Raw genomic sequence first — 13,987 nt, forward strand, 5'->3', positions numbered from 1 at the left:
GATAACAATAATGCACTCACAATAATGCACCACTGTTACGCCCTCTATTACTTCAATACTGGTGATAGCTCAGGCAGGCGCGCCCCTTTAACCAGTCTAGTGCTCGTGCTCAACCCTTATTCCCACAGATGATCTGATTATTTTTACAGTATACAAAATGGTACTTCACCATTTGCCTAATAAGAATAGATAGAAGTGTAGAACCAGTCTAGTGTGCGCGCTCAACCCTTACTCTGACTGATTGTTTTACAGTACAAAATGGTACTTTACCATTCGCCTAATAACAATAGATAGAAGTGAAGAACCAGTCTAGAATGCGTGTTCATCCCTTACTCCAACTAATTATTTTACAGTACAAAATGGTACCCTATACCATTCGCCAAATAATAATATATAGAAGTGTAGCTAGAACAAGAAGATGAATTTTATTCCTAGATTCGAAAACACAATTTTCAGAAAATTAACATAGAAATCTCCTAGCAGTACATACGTTCGAAAAAGGATGGCAAGATCAAAATTAACTTATTCGACGAGTCAAGTTAATGTCTAATGCTCTAAAGATGGCATTGTAACACAAAGTCATTTAATTAGAAACTATCTTAAGTACTCATCTCATCAGATGACAGTTTTTTCTCTGAGTTTTCATCTTTTTCCACTTTCTCTAGTACTTCAGATTTATCTGTCAACTTCTTTTCATCCTCTGCTTCTTTTAGTTTAGCCTTTTCCTTTTCTTCTTCCTCTGCTTTCATCTTCTCATCCTCCTTCGCCTTCTCAAGAGCCCGAATCAAACTCACCAAACACGCCTCGACATCCAAGTCAAACGACTTAGGCATCAAATTCTCACCAACATCAGCTGGAGTCATCTTAGTATCCTCCAACAAGCTCTTTATCCTCTCAAACAGAGGATGTGCATCAATATCCAAATAATTCCAAGCAAGAACCTTAAACGCCTCGAAACAACAATAACTTAACTCAATATGCATATCCATTCGACCCCTTCGAATCAACGCAGGATCAAGTTTCTCAATATGATTTGTCGTAAAGATTATCACCCTCTCTTCTCCACAAGCAGACCATATCCCATCAATAAAATTCAGTAACCCTGATAATGTCACCTCGCTCTTCTTGGTTTCGCCTTGTTCCTTCACTTTCTTCTTGATTGCATCCGCCCCTTCTTCGCCTTCCTTACTATCCTCACCATCCTTGTGTTCCTTCTTTTCTGTTAATCTTTGCCCGGTTAAATCGAGTGAACAATCAATGTCCTCAATCACAATAATAGACTTACTCGACGTCTCAATTAGTAACCTCCGTAACTGAGTATTGTCCTTGACAGCAGTTAGCTCAAGATCGTATATATCATACTCTAATAAATTTGCCATTGATACAACCATAGTTGATTTCCCCGTGCCAGGCGGTCCATACAGGAGATAACCGCGCTTCCATGGCTTTCCGATTTTTTTGTAATAATCTTTTGCTTTTGTAAAACGAAGAAGGTCGTTTACGATAGATTCTTTCTTTGATGCCTCCATTGCAAGGGTGTCAAATGTAGCAGGGTGATTGAACTCGATATGAGTCCATAAATTTGATTTTCCATATGAAGGAGACTCGTTTAAGTTTGTGAACAACTTTCTTGTTCTTTTCTTGATTGCGATTTCTTTGCCTTGGTCTAAGACGTGCCCTAAGTATGATTCAGTAATGAGCTCTCTGTTGCGACTGTGGAAGGTAAGCTTGTAATGCCTGTTAATCAAATTGCTTAAACAGTTAGCATTACTTGAATATTAATAGCAACCTTTTAAAAAGGTCAATTTTACACTAACATCATTAGTAGAGCTGTCAAAAACCGACCCGAACGGGTGAATCCGAACCGTTTCGAACTGTTCCGAAAAGGAACCGAACTGATATGAACCTGTTATTTTAAAACCGTAAACCGAACCGACCCGATTTTTTAAAACCTAAAACTGAACCGATCCGAATGTTTGAGAACCGTTAATGAACCGTACCCGTTATCAAGCCGAACTGATACAACCCAAAACCGAAAACAACCCGAACCGAGTACTTCCGAAGCCGATAGCGACCCGACCCATTGTAAACCGAAACCGATTAAACCCGACAAAAACCCGATAAACCCAAATCGTTTACAACCTGTAACTTAAAGCCGAACACTATATTGTATTAAAAAAATCTGAATCAAAAGCTAACTCTAGATTTGTTATTATTATTTGATTCCGAAAATCTTTATACAGAATAGGGATTTAATTCATATGATCAACAAAAGAGTTAGTGAACTTAGGAAATGGAAGTATGTGGTAAAATAATTAATTCCTACACTTGTACATTTTCAGCCAAATATCCACCAAAACTTTCAAGCATTTCACATTAGCAGTTCGTGCATATTTATGTAGGATAAATAAAGAACTTTATAAAATGGATCTAGAGTAACTAGTCTTGAATTTCCATGTATGTTTTGATGTAATACTGTTTTAGTTAATAACTCAACTGGTATTGATCTAGTATAAATAGAGGTATTAAAATTTGACCCTGAGATGCAAAATTAAATTACATAGAGTCATAAGTGTGATTAGACTCCACCCAAATCCTACTATACCAAATGACCCGAACTAAAAAAGATAATCTCACAATGCAACCGATATTCCCAAAAGTATTCATGTATATACTCCGTCCGTATTATACTGAGCAATATAATAGAAGTATAAATGTATTATACTACGAAGTACTCGTATAATTTATAAAGTAAAAATACGTGTACCATGTGAGCTACACACTAAATTTTGTCCATAAATGAGGCCTACCACGTGAGCTACACACTAAATTTGTTCTTAAACGAAGTCCAATATTTTATTGGTTGGTGAGGGTTATCCGCCATGTCGGTAAAGTTGATATCTGGTTCCACGTGTACTATGTGTGCACATTTCTACTCTAAACTCTAAAGTCTAAATAAACCAAATAATCTTTAGTTGTTTGGTTTTGGTTCCATCTTGGCCTAGCAACAATAGGTTAGTGATTAGTGAAGTCATCTATTACTTAATTTGTTATTCACTCTATCCCTTTTATATTTGCTCTATTTGGAAATGAAATATACACTGATTTGAAGGGATCGAACTCTTTTTTCTTTTCTCTAGTCATTGAATAATCTATGTTTTATGAGATTGAAGGATAGTTAAGATGGTTAGAGCTTCTTTTCCAATTAGAAAAGAATCTGAGATTGATTTTCATTCTTTGTCTTTGTAACTCAAAAAAAAAAAAAAAAAAAAAAAAAAAAATTCTATTTAAAGAAGGAAAATTTGACAATTACCACCTTCTGTTATGTCCATTTAGCAATTACCACCTTCTATTTTTTTTTAATTTTTGAAAATTACCACCTTCTATTTTCAAAAACATCAAAAGTTACCACCTTCTTGTCTCCCAACTACCACATGACGTCATTTTGGGCTCATTCTTTCCCATTCCTCCCTATTTCCCTCACATTTCTCATTCCTAACTCAATTCTCATCCCCCCTTTCACTTTTTCCCCCCCAAACAATAAAAAACACTTCAATTCACTCATTCAAATCAAAATTGACGAACAATTATTGGTGGTTTGGGGGGAAAAAAGTGAAAGGGGAGATGAGAATCCAAATAGGAATGAGAAATGTGAGGGAAATAGGAAGGAAAGGGAAAGAATGGGCCCAAAATGACGTCACGTGGTAGTTGGGGGGCAAGAAGGTGGTAACTTTTGGTGTTTTTGAAAATAGAAGGTGGTAATTTTCAAAAAAAAAATAGAAGGTGATAATTGCTAAAATGGACATAACAGAAAGTGGTAATTGTCAGAAGGTGCAAGTTCCTTTTTGGTGCTACTTCTTAGCTTCGTTCTTTTCCTAGCTTTTGTTTCTTAATTATGGATCCATTAATTCACCCTACTACTTTGGTGTTTCCTCAACAAACTGGAATACAATTTTCTCGTCTTCATCCTCCTCTTGACAAGGAGAACATCAACTGGGAATTTTGTGTAATAGGGCGGATGTGGGATATTCGCAAGTTCTCGGTGTCGTTAGTCCGACGATTGGTGTTGCAATTTTGGCGTCTCCGTGCTCCTGTTCGTGTTTTCCCTTATGGGGGTGATTTTCTGTTTTGTTGTGAATGTGAGGAGGACGCCCAGGAGCTTGATAAGAGTGGTTGGGTTCATTTTAAGGGTAGTTTGGTGGTTTTACAACGAGTTCGTGGGTACTTAGTCCACCAAGATCTCAACTTGAAGCTAGTTGAGCTATGGGTTGGCGTTGATGGTCTCCCTTTTCAATATTCTACTCCGAATATTGCTGCTGCGGTCCTGGCTCATGTTGGAAATGTTACCAGTATTGACGATGAACTCGGTCAGTTTCCTCGTCCCTGTCCCCGTGTCAAAATTTTAGTTAATTTATCATTACCATTAATTTCTGGTTGCTATTTTCCTACTCATGGCAATAAGTTTACATGGGTCCGTTTTAAATATGAGGGTATTTTAAGATTCTGTAAAAAGTGCGGGTTTGTCGGACATGGGTTAAATACATGCCCTAAGACTGATGAATTGGCTACCTTCCATTTACAAAGTCGTTTTCGTAAGCTACAAGAAAACGGTTATCATGTGTTATTTGGTGCATCGGATTCTCCTATGTATACAAATGCAATTCGCGGTCTTACTCCTTCACCTTCTGTTTGGACCACTCGACTCTTTTTTCGGTTTCATGATGATGAGGATTCCTATGAGTACTCTACTGTTTCTAAGTCATTAGATTCTGATGGATACTACAATAATGATGACAAATTTAATCAGCATAATTTGTTCAATTAGAGACGAATTAGAGGTTTCTAATTATCAAGTTCATCAAGGGACACGTATCCATCATGCAGGACTTCAAGATAATCACGGACGAGTGTCTAGTAGTGGGTCTACTCCTTCTTCTCCGCCACATGAGGGGGTCCCGCGTGTTCAATCTTTATCTAATGTCGCTGTTGATAATTTAGATGATCTTTCATCTTTTGGTAGTCCTTGTAATGATCCTTATCTTCTGGGCCCAAGTCCTTCTTCTGGCTTATCATTATATTTGGAGGCAACTAATGTTATGGACTCTTCTCAAATGGGCCTTGGGCTGGGTGGCATGGAGAATATTGATGGACAAAATTGGGGCTCTCTTGATAATATTGGATCTTTTTCTTGTCAGCCCACTCCATTGGGTCACAGCTCAAATATGGGTCTAGAGTTTTCCTCTCCTAGTCTGATTCAGAGTAAAAGGTGGGCTCAAGGATTTAATGAGCCTCATTTTTCTCAGCCATCCTTTCTCAATGACATAAACCCAAGTTTAGGTTTTCAGTCACCTGATCATCAATTTGAAGAGAGATATGAGAGGCAGAGTGGATTTGAACATGGTGGGGATTTCCCATGCAATCCTTCTCAGGAGGACTCTTCGACGGGCCATGGTCAGAATTTTGAGGGGCAATTTGTCACATATGTTGATCACAGGTCTTCTATGCCGCCGAGGTGGTCTCCTGATCCCGCCTTTTCTAAAATTTCCGATGCTGGTTTGAGTAATTGGACGCAGGGAAATGAACATACAGGGGATTTTGATTTCCCTGGGATACATCAAGATAATTTGGCTAGGATTGACACATCTTCAGATATGCCTACTCTTATGGATTGTTCTCCGACTTATTCTCCCTTGTCTAGTAATATATTGAATCTGGCCACAAATCAAGAACCAGGGGAGCAGCTTGATTCACCCAGCTCTAAGGAGACATCTCCAATGGATTGGTATCCTTGCCGATCGGAATCTCCTTCTAATACCTCGTCTTATCCGCTGGCTGTTGGGGCTGGACCAAAAGATTTTCCATCAACTGTTCCGCAGGTAGAAGACGACACATCTGGGGATCAGATTTCTGCAAACAGGTTGGGTAAAGGTCGGGGCAACTATCAATCTCCGACTGACCGTGGTAAGAGGAAGGTTATGGTTCTGATGAAGCAGGTCCGAAGTTTGTGTCTGACGAAGCGGAGTGCGTCGTCAATTGTTCCTCCCGCTCCGCCTTGGCTGGTCTCTACAGCTATTAGTTCGGATTCACAATGCTTTTTACCCTTCAAAAAGAGGAAGGGTGGTTCGGTTTCTATTTTTGTTCCTTTGGATGTGGGTTCGGTGGCTCCCCCCTCAGAGCCACCAAGGTCGAAATGAGGATAGCTGCTTGGAACTATAGGGGTCTTCGTCAGGCGGACTCCCCTAAAGTTTCGTATCTTAGTTCTTTAGTCCGCTCTCAACATTTGGATGTCGTGTTTTTAATGGAAACTATGGTTGATGTAGGTAATGTGGCCCACAGTTTAACTTCTATTCCTTTTTTGGGATATTGTGGTGTAGATGTTGTAGGCTTAAGTGGTGGCTTGTTTATTTTTTGGTTAGCCCCTTTTAATGTAGTTCCGTTGTTTATATCCCCAAACTTTGTAGTATGTCAGATTTCTGTTGGAGAGGCAACAAAATATGTAATTTTTGTGTACGGTGCACCTCATGTAGTTGATAGATCGGAGGTGTGGGCGTCTATTACTAATTTTGTCCAAACCTTCCCGAATATTTTGTTGTTAGGTGACTTTAACCAAGTTGAGTATCTCTCTGACAAGTTAGGAGGGTCATCCTTTATACCGGGCAGGTTGGATTTTATTCAGTGGCGTTTGACTTTGGGTTTAGTGGATGTTCCTTTCTCAAGTCCAACTTACACTTGGACAAATAATAGGATGGAAGTGGATCCGACTTTTGAACGTTTGGATAGGGCATATGCATCTCAAGAATGGCTTGTTGATTTTCCGGATTCGCGAGTTCATCATCAACCTATTTTATTTTCAGATCATGCTGCTATTATTTTCTCGGATTCGCTGTGTCGAGATACTGTTCGAAGACCGTACCGAATTGAAAATTGGTGTTTAACTGCTCAGGATATTTCTAGGATTGTTAAGGAAGGATGTCGTCTTCAGTTTACAGGTTCTCCGTTATTTGCCTTGTCCCGTAGACTTAGTGTAATTCGTGGGAGGCTTAAAGGCTGGTGCCTTGAACACAAAAAGTCGTGGGGTATAAATTGGAAGGCCTTGTGTTCTGATTTATCTTCTTGTTCTACTCAGTTGCAATCCCCGGTGGCACGTGTTCTTTTTCTTAATACCAGGGAAGAACGGATTGCGGAGGCCACTACTGCTTTTCTTTACTGGAAGCAGCGTGCTAAAGTTAAATGGGATGCAATTGGGGAATCTCACTCCCGTCTTCTATTTTCGATTGTTCAGGCTAGACGTCGCCGTAATTTGATAGTCAGTCTCAAGAATGAAGCTGGAAATTGGGTGTCAAATCCTGATAGTCTTCGTTCTCTTATTCAGGCTTTTTACTCTAATTTGTATACTCCTGTGTCTCCGGCAGGGACTGCTTCTCCTTTTTCCTGGGACAATCTTGACCTTCCGTCGTTGTCTTCGTCTCAAAAGGATTTGTTAATGGCTCCTTTCTCGGCTGTTGAGATCAAGTCAGCAATGTTTCATATTGCAAATGACAAATCCCCGGGGCTTGATGGCTTTACCTCAGCGTTTTTCAAGACTCACTGGGAGGACACAGGACACTTTGTGGTTTCGGCGGTGCAGTACTTTTTTGCTCATGGGTATATGTTGAAGGATTGGAATAGAACTTTCTTGGTTCTTCTTCCTAAAATTTCTCAGCCAGAGTGGGTGTCTCAGTTTCGGCCGATTGGGTTATGCAATGTTCTGTATAAATGCATCGCCAAATGCATTACTAGTAGACTTCGGGAGGTCCTTCCTTCTCTTATTTCCAGATTTCAAAATGCTTTTGTTCCGGGTCGTCTGATTTCTGATAACGCTCTGGTAGCTCATGAGCTTCTCTCGTTTATGAAAGCTTCTAAGGCTAGGAAACGTTTTTATGCTGCTCTGAAGTTGGACATGAATAAAGCGTATGACAGAGTGCGTTGGGATTTTTTGACTCAGGTGTTACGAGCTTTTGGGTTTTACCCCTTATTGGGTTCATATTATTGTGCAATGTGTTACAACCGTCTCTTACCAAGTTCTGGTAAATGGGAGTCTTACTCCTTCCTTTCGCCCGCATTGTGGCCTTCGGCAAGGAGACCCCCTTTCGCCATATCTGTTTGTACTGTGTATGGAGGTGTTGTCAGCCTCTCTCCGTCGGGCAGAGCAACAGTCTCTGTTTTCTGGCCTTCGAGTTTCTAGGGGCGCTCCTTCGGTCTCCCATCTCTTTTTTTGCGGATGACTCGCTGTTGTTCTTCCAGGTTTCTCCACAGGCTTGTGATAATATTCTGGCCATCCTCTCTTCTTTCTGTTCTGCTTCAGGCCAGATGATTAATCTTCAAAAGTCATTTGTCAAGTTTAGCCCGAATACTCCCCCTGATTACCGGGATTTTCTTTCACGTAGTCTTAGGCTCCAGTCGAAAGATTCACTTGGAACTTATTTGGGTATGCCAGTTGACCTGGGGCGAAGTAAGGTTTCGGAGTTCAAGTTTCTTATTGATAAGGTTGCTAACCGTTTGTCCACCTTTGCTTCTTTGCGGTTGTCGGCAGCTGCAAAATTGGTTATTATAAATTCAGTATTAGTGGCTTCCTTTAATCACATTCTGTCAGTTTTCAAAATTCCGTCTTCAGTTGCTACCCAGCTTGACAGTATGTTAGCAAGCTTCTGGTGGAGATCTTCTGACGCTTCGAAGGGCTTGGCTTTGCGCTCCGCTTCCCTATTGCATTTGCCAAAAGGCTTAGGGGGGCTGGGTTTACGCAATGTTGCTTGCTTTAATACAGCCCTTCTTGCTAGTACTGGGTGGAGGATTATTCACAATCCTCAGTTATTAGTTTCTAGACTCATGTTTTCTAAATATCCCTCTCTTGCTGCTGCTCCGGGGGTTCGGCTTTCTCGGCCTTCTTGGGGTTCTAGGGGTTTACAGATGGCGATGGCAGCAGTTGATCCTAGTGTTCGGTGGAAGGTTGGTAGTGGTACAAGTGTCCGAATTATAGAGGACGACTGGGCTCCTGGTGGTCCGGTTTCGTTTAAATCTGGTGTCTCTCAGTCGGAACTTCCGACTCATGTGTCTGACATTATAGATCCGCGTTCTAACGTGTGGGATCCCTCGAAGATCCATCGGTTTTTTGATACTCCAACGGCTTCTCGGATTCTCAGTCTGGATCGTCCATTGGAGCTAATGGATGATTTTGTATATTGGAAATTTACTAAGGATGGTTCTTTCTCTACGAAGTCTGCTTATGCTTTCTTGCTCATGCAAGCCTCAGGTACTCTTTCTAGGGGGCTTATTCCCTCTTCATGGTGGGGGAAATTCTGGGGTCTCCCTCTTCTTCCTAAATGGAAGATCTTCGGCTGGAAAGTTATTCATTCTGGTCTTCCGGTGGCAGCTGTCTTGGCTGTTCGTGGCCTTTCTGTTGATTCCTTTTGCCGTTTTTGCCACCGGGAGCAGGAGACAGTGGACCATTTGTTTAGAGATTGCGACTTTGTTGTCTCTTTATGGGTCCGGAGTGCTTTTCGGTTTCATCGTCAAGGTCTTCTTCGCCTTCCTTTTCTGCAATGGTTTGCCTCAATGGTCTCTCTACTGAGGGTTTCTAAGGACTGGGAGAACTTGGTTCGGTTCTTCGCTCTGTTATGGGCTATCTGGCTTTCTCGTAATAACATCCGGTTTCGGCATCAGGTTGTCTCTCCAGATGATGTTTTATTTCTTGCTTCTCAGTGGACGGAGCGGGGCATCCAAGCTCAGGAGCTTCGTGGTCGCATGTGTTTAGGGAATCTTCGGCCTCCGCCGCCTGAGTCTGGTTTTGTTGCAACTTTTTGTGGGGATCTGTCTTCCGAGTTTGACATTTGTCTGATCTGTGATGGGGCTTGGTCATCCTCAGACAATACGGCAGGGGCGGGTTGGATTTTGCGCGATTGTGATTCGCCAATTGTGCGTGGGGGAGGCTCACGGGCGTCTTTCTCTACTTCTGCTTTCCATTCTAAATTACAAGCTTGTTACTGGGGGCTACGTCATGCTTTTTCAAAGGGTTTCCGTAGAATCCTTATCTTCTCAGATTGTGAGCCTCTTTGTCTGATGTTGGCCCACAAACAGCGTGACGACATTTCGCTCTGTTGGTTAATTCGGGCTCTTCTGGTTTCTATTGAGTCTTGCAGGATTCAGAAAGTTCCTAGGCAGTGGGTGTCTCCAGCGCATTGGTTGGCTGGCAAGGCTCGTGTTCGAGAGTTTCTTTTTTGGTCTTTTTAGATTGTTGTTTGGTTTTTTATTTTATTTGTTCTCACTGTCAAAAAAAAAAAAAAAAAAAAAAAAAAAACTCCAAAATAGAAACCTCACTAGTCACCACCCATGGGCTTTTAAAAATCTTTTTCTGTTGCTCAAGTCCAAAAATAGCAACCTCACTAACTATGGGCTTTTTATTACTAATGCTCATTTGAGGTAATGACTTCTAGTCTACTACGTATCAGTCAACGAAAAAGGATAAAAAGGAATCGAAAATCAAAATTGATTAAATAATTGGAATATTCTCTGCAATTATTTTTGGACTATTGTGCATTTCATATTTCATACGCATGGGTCATGATGTTGGATTCCACGACATTTGCAACTCCATCAAGTTGAATATACATGCTCCAATTTTTGTTTTCATTGCTTCATTCAAGTTGAAACCATTACATAATATTATCTTGTATCTTAGCTAAAGATTAAAAACTATAATTCAATAATCAAAACCAAATAATTTCTTAATAACGGCTCATGTGTATTCATTTCCTTTATATCTTATGAAGCATAATTTTAGCTAACCATTATACCTGGATTCTGGTTTATTTGTTAATCTGGTTTTATTGTTGTTATACTCCGTACTCCATAGTATTTAACCATTATATTTCCGACTTAAATTATCAGTTTAAATTAGTTAAATTGCATAGTAATAACAAAATTCAATATCATATTACAATATCATATCATAGTAATATCATATTATAAAAAAATTTGGGCAGTTATGAACTTATGATTTTGTATTTGGAATCCCTATATCTTATCAATTTTATATATGCATATATCGTGGGCCGCGTGGCAGTCAAGAGGCAACAAAAAAGTGGTACAATTATAAAAAATTAACGATTAGAAACTTATGTTCATTCATATACGGATACTTGCATTGTTTTAATTATTACATTTTTTTTTGAAGGAAAACTATTACATTTGTTAAATTATTTTCAATCATTAATATTTTTAACCTTCAAGTCATAAAATATTAACACACTTCGTATTTTGAATGTGCATATGTGAAGATGCATCTAACAAAATCTCACAATAATATATATTTCTTGCTTATTAATAAATTATCAATTCAAAATTAACGGATTGAATTGTTAAATCCTCAAAAACCATCAAACCAAAATGTATATATGTAAACCGTAAAAATCAAACCGTTATGACTATTTTTGAATTATGGACCTATAATATCTTAAAAAGGAACACAAAAACACCCGCTTAAATTAAACAAACAAACAAACGAATAATGCACTAACCTCTTCTCATCGGAACCAGGATAGAGAGCAATTCCTTGAGATCTATTAGCAATCTTACAAGCATTCCACCAAACCTTAACACCTTGATACTCATCCGTAACCTCCTCGTTATCAGCTAATCCAAGCACTAACGACTTACTATCTTTAATAAAATTACCCTTTAAACCCCTTGCTTTATTCGAGATTCTTTCACTTAGGTACGTTTCAATGGTGGTGTATGCTTCGCTACGCTTGAAGCGTCCACCCGCGTACTCATCAAAGCTAATGTGGTTGTAAGGGGTGAGTACCTTAACAAATCTCTCCGTGTAACGGTACAGAAACGAGTTGATCGAATCGCGCCATTTGTATGGCAAGTATTGCTCGTACAATGCTTTTAGAAATACTATGGTTGCTAAAATTGAACCAAATTGCATGAATGTATCACTCGGATTCATCATCATCATTTTTTTTTTCTCTCTTATTTTACTTTGTTTTGTGTTGTAGTGTTGTACGATTGCTGCCCAAGTGAAATGCAATTTATAAATGTGTGTAAATACAATGTAGAGAAACGTCAATGGTCAACACGATTTAAAGTGTTTTTCCTCGTCCTTTCTAAATAATGTAATGAGTACGATGTTTCTTACTATAAAGTTTTTTCTTTTTCTCTTTCTTTTTCTTTTTTTTTTTTAATTTTAATGAGCCTTTAGATCATTAATATTTATGATGATGTGTTTATATTATATTTTATTTGTTTCACTAAAATTACAACATTTTTAGGCCATGTTCTCTTACGTTGAAATTCAGTTCAGTTCAGTTCAGCTAAGCTCAGCTCAGCTCAGTTCACTTCAGCTCAACTCCTAATTTCCTTCTCTTATAAAATATTCAATTCAGTTCAGTTTAGTTCAGCTCAATTCAGTTCAGCTGAGTTCAGTCAATGAGAACAGGCCCTTAATTTTACGTTTGTTAATGCTGTATTATTTCAATAATCCGTTACACAAGTGTCACAAAGAGAAATGGAGTAGTAGATTTTTGAATAGGTCTAATCATCATATTAGGGGGCGCTTGGTTTGAAAAATGAAAACGGAATGGAAACAAAACAAATAAGAGAAGGGAAATGAATCATTTGTTTAGTTTAATAATGGAAATGGTGTTTGTTAAAAGGAGGGTAAGGGTATTTGTTATCCCAAGTTTTTGAGAGGTAACAAATGATGGATAACTATTACCCTTAGGTAATGGTAATTGTTATCATGCCTTCAAACCAAATACAAGGTAACGGTATCACTGTATCAGTTTAATCAAATCCGTTTTCAATCCAAAAAATACACTAATCAAACGCTTCCTAAATATTGATTGAAATTCCCTTAACCATGATCTATAATAGCTGATTAAACCCTTAACAAAGGTTAAATAAATATTAGAGCAGAGGAAGAATAAAATCTTGACAATTCTGTTAGTGTAACAATACACATGAAAGTTGCATTGATCCAATCGTGTTACTAATAAAGCCAATATAAAATATTAGGAACTTTTCTCGTAAGGAGTATGAGAAATAATAACAACGGTGTTACTATCTTGAGATTAAATTGCATAAACATGTCGTATTCGGGTATACGTCATCATCAACAATTTTGTCAATATCTTCTTTTTTATTAAAGACCACTGCCTTCACTATTGACTCATACATGTGAATGTAATGAATTAATTAATGTGTACTAAGATTAAGACGTCCCTTGACCCTTTGTAATTAAGAAATAATTTTGCGATGACACAAACTGACAGAGAGTGAAGGAGACCCAAAACCCGAAAGAGGCCTCCATGATCGACATAACTTTGTCTTTTTTCTTCTTTTATTATAAGGAGACTTCAAGTCTTTGGGTTGTTTTCTAATACATTTACAAAACAAGTTCAATGTATCTAAATGTTGAGAGTGAGGGTTAATTCTAGTGGTTAGAGTTTTCTTCCCGATTCAAGTGACCTTGTGATCGACTCTTACCCCGCCCTTTGTGGAAAATAAAATAAAATATAAAATAAATAAATTAAGGTGATCAAAATTGATACAAAATAATTTAGCAACTTTTATTTGATATTAAGAAATTGCATCTTAATTTCTATATATATGATGACATATTATAGGAAATATTATGTTAAATATTTCGTAGTTTATAATGACATAACATATTTAATTCATAACATCAAAAACATTAAACCTAAAACAATGTCAAATAAAATTTCTCAAAAAGATGCACCAAATAATTAAGTCAAGATGATGAAAAAAAAAGATTCAAACTTGCTCATCTAGCTCAACACTACTATACAAGTTATATTAAAATTGAAATAACAGCCATATACATTATTGGCACATATGTGGTACTAGTTTTGTCGTTAATACTAGCAATTACATGTTTGATTCGTTAATCAATTAGGTTTAATTAGTTATGCTTTAAAGATGAATAATT

General features: G+C 38.3%; 1 protein-coding gene across 1 annotated transcript; it reads right to left on the reverse strand.

The window, feature by feature from the left end:
* Window positions 1-375: 375 nt before the first annotated feature.
* On the reverse strand, window positions 376-12,088 carry LOC145593634 (AAA-ATPase At3g28580-like). Its single transcript, XM_081649924.1, has 2 exons — window positions 11,553-12,088; window positions 376-1,737 (listed from the first exon to the last, which is right to left on the reverse strand). The coding sequence occupies exons 1-2, from the start codon at window positions 11,993-11,995 to the stop codon at window positions 600-602; spliced, it is 1,581 nt and encodes a 526-aa protein (XP_081506050.1). The 5' UTR covers window positions 11,996-12,088; the 3' UTR covers window positions 376-599.
* Between the last annotated feature and the right edge of the window lie 1,899 nt (window positions 12,089-13,987).

This window comes from Chenopodium album, chromosome 19 (genome assembly GCF_948465745.1).
Source record: "Chenopodium album chromosome 19, dcCheAlbu1.1, whole genome shotgun sequence".
In the NCBI taxonomy this organism is placed as follows: domain Eukaryota; kingdom Viridiplantae; phylum Streptophyta; class Magnoliopsida; order Caryophyllales; family Amaranthaceae; genus Chenopodium; species Chenopodium album.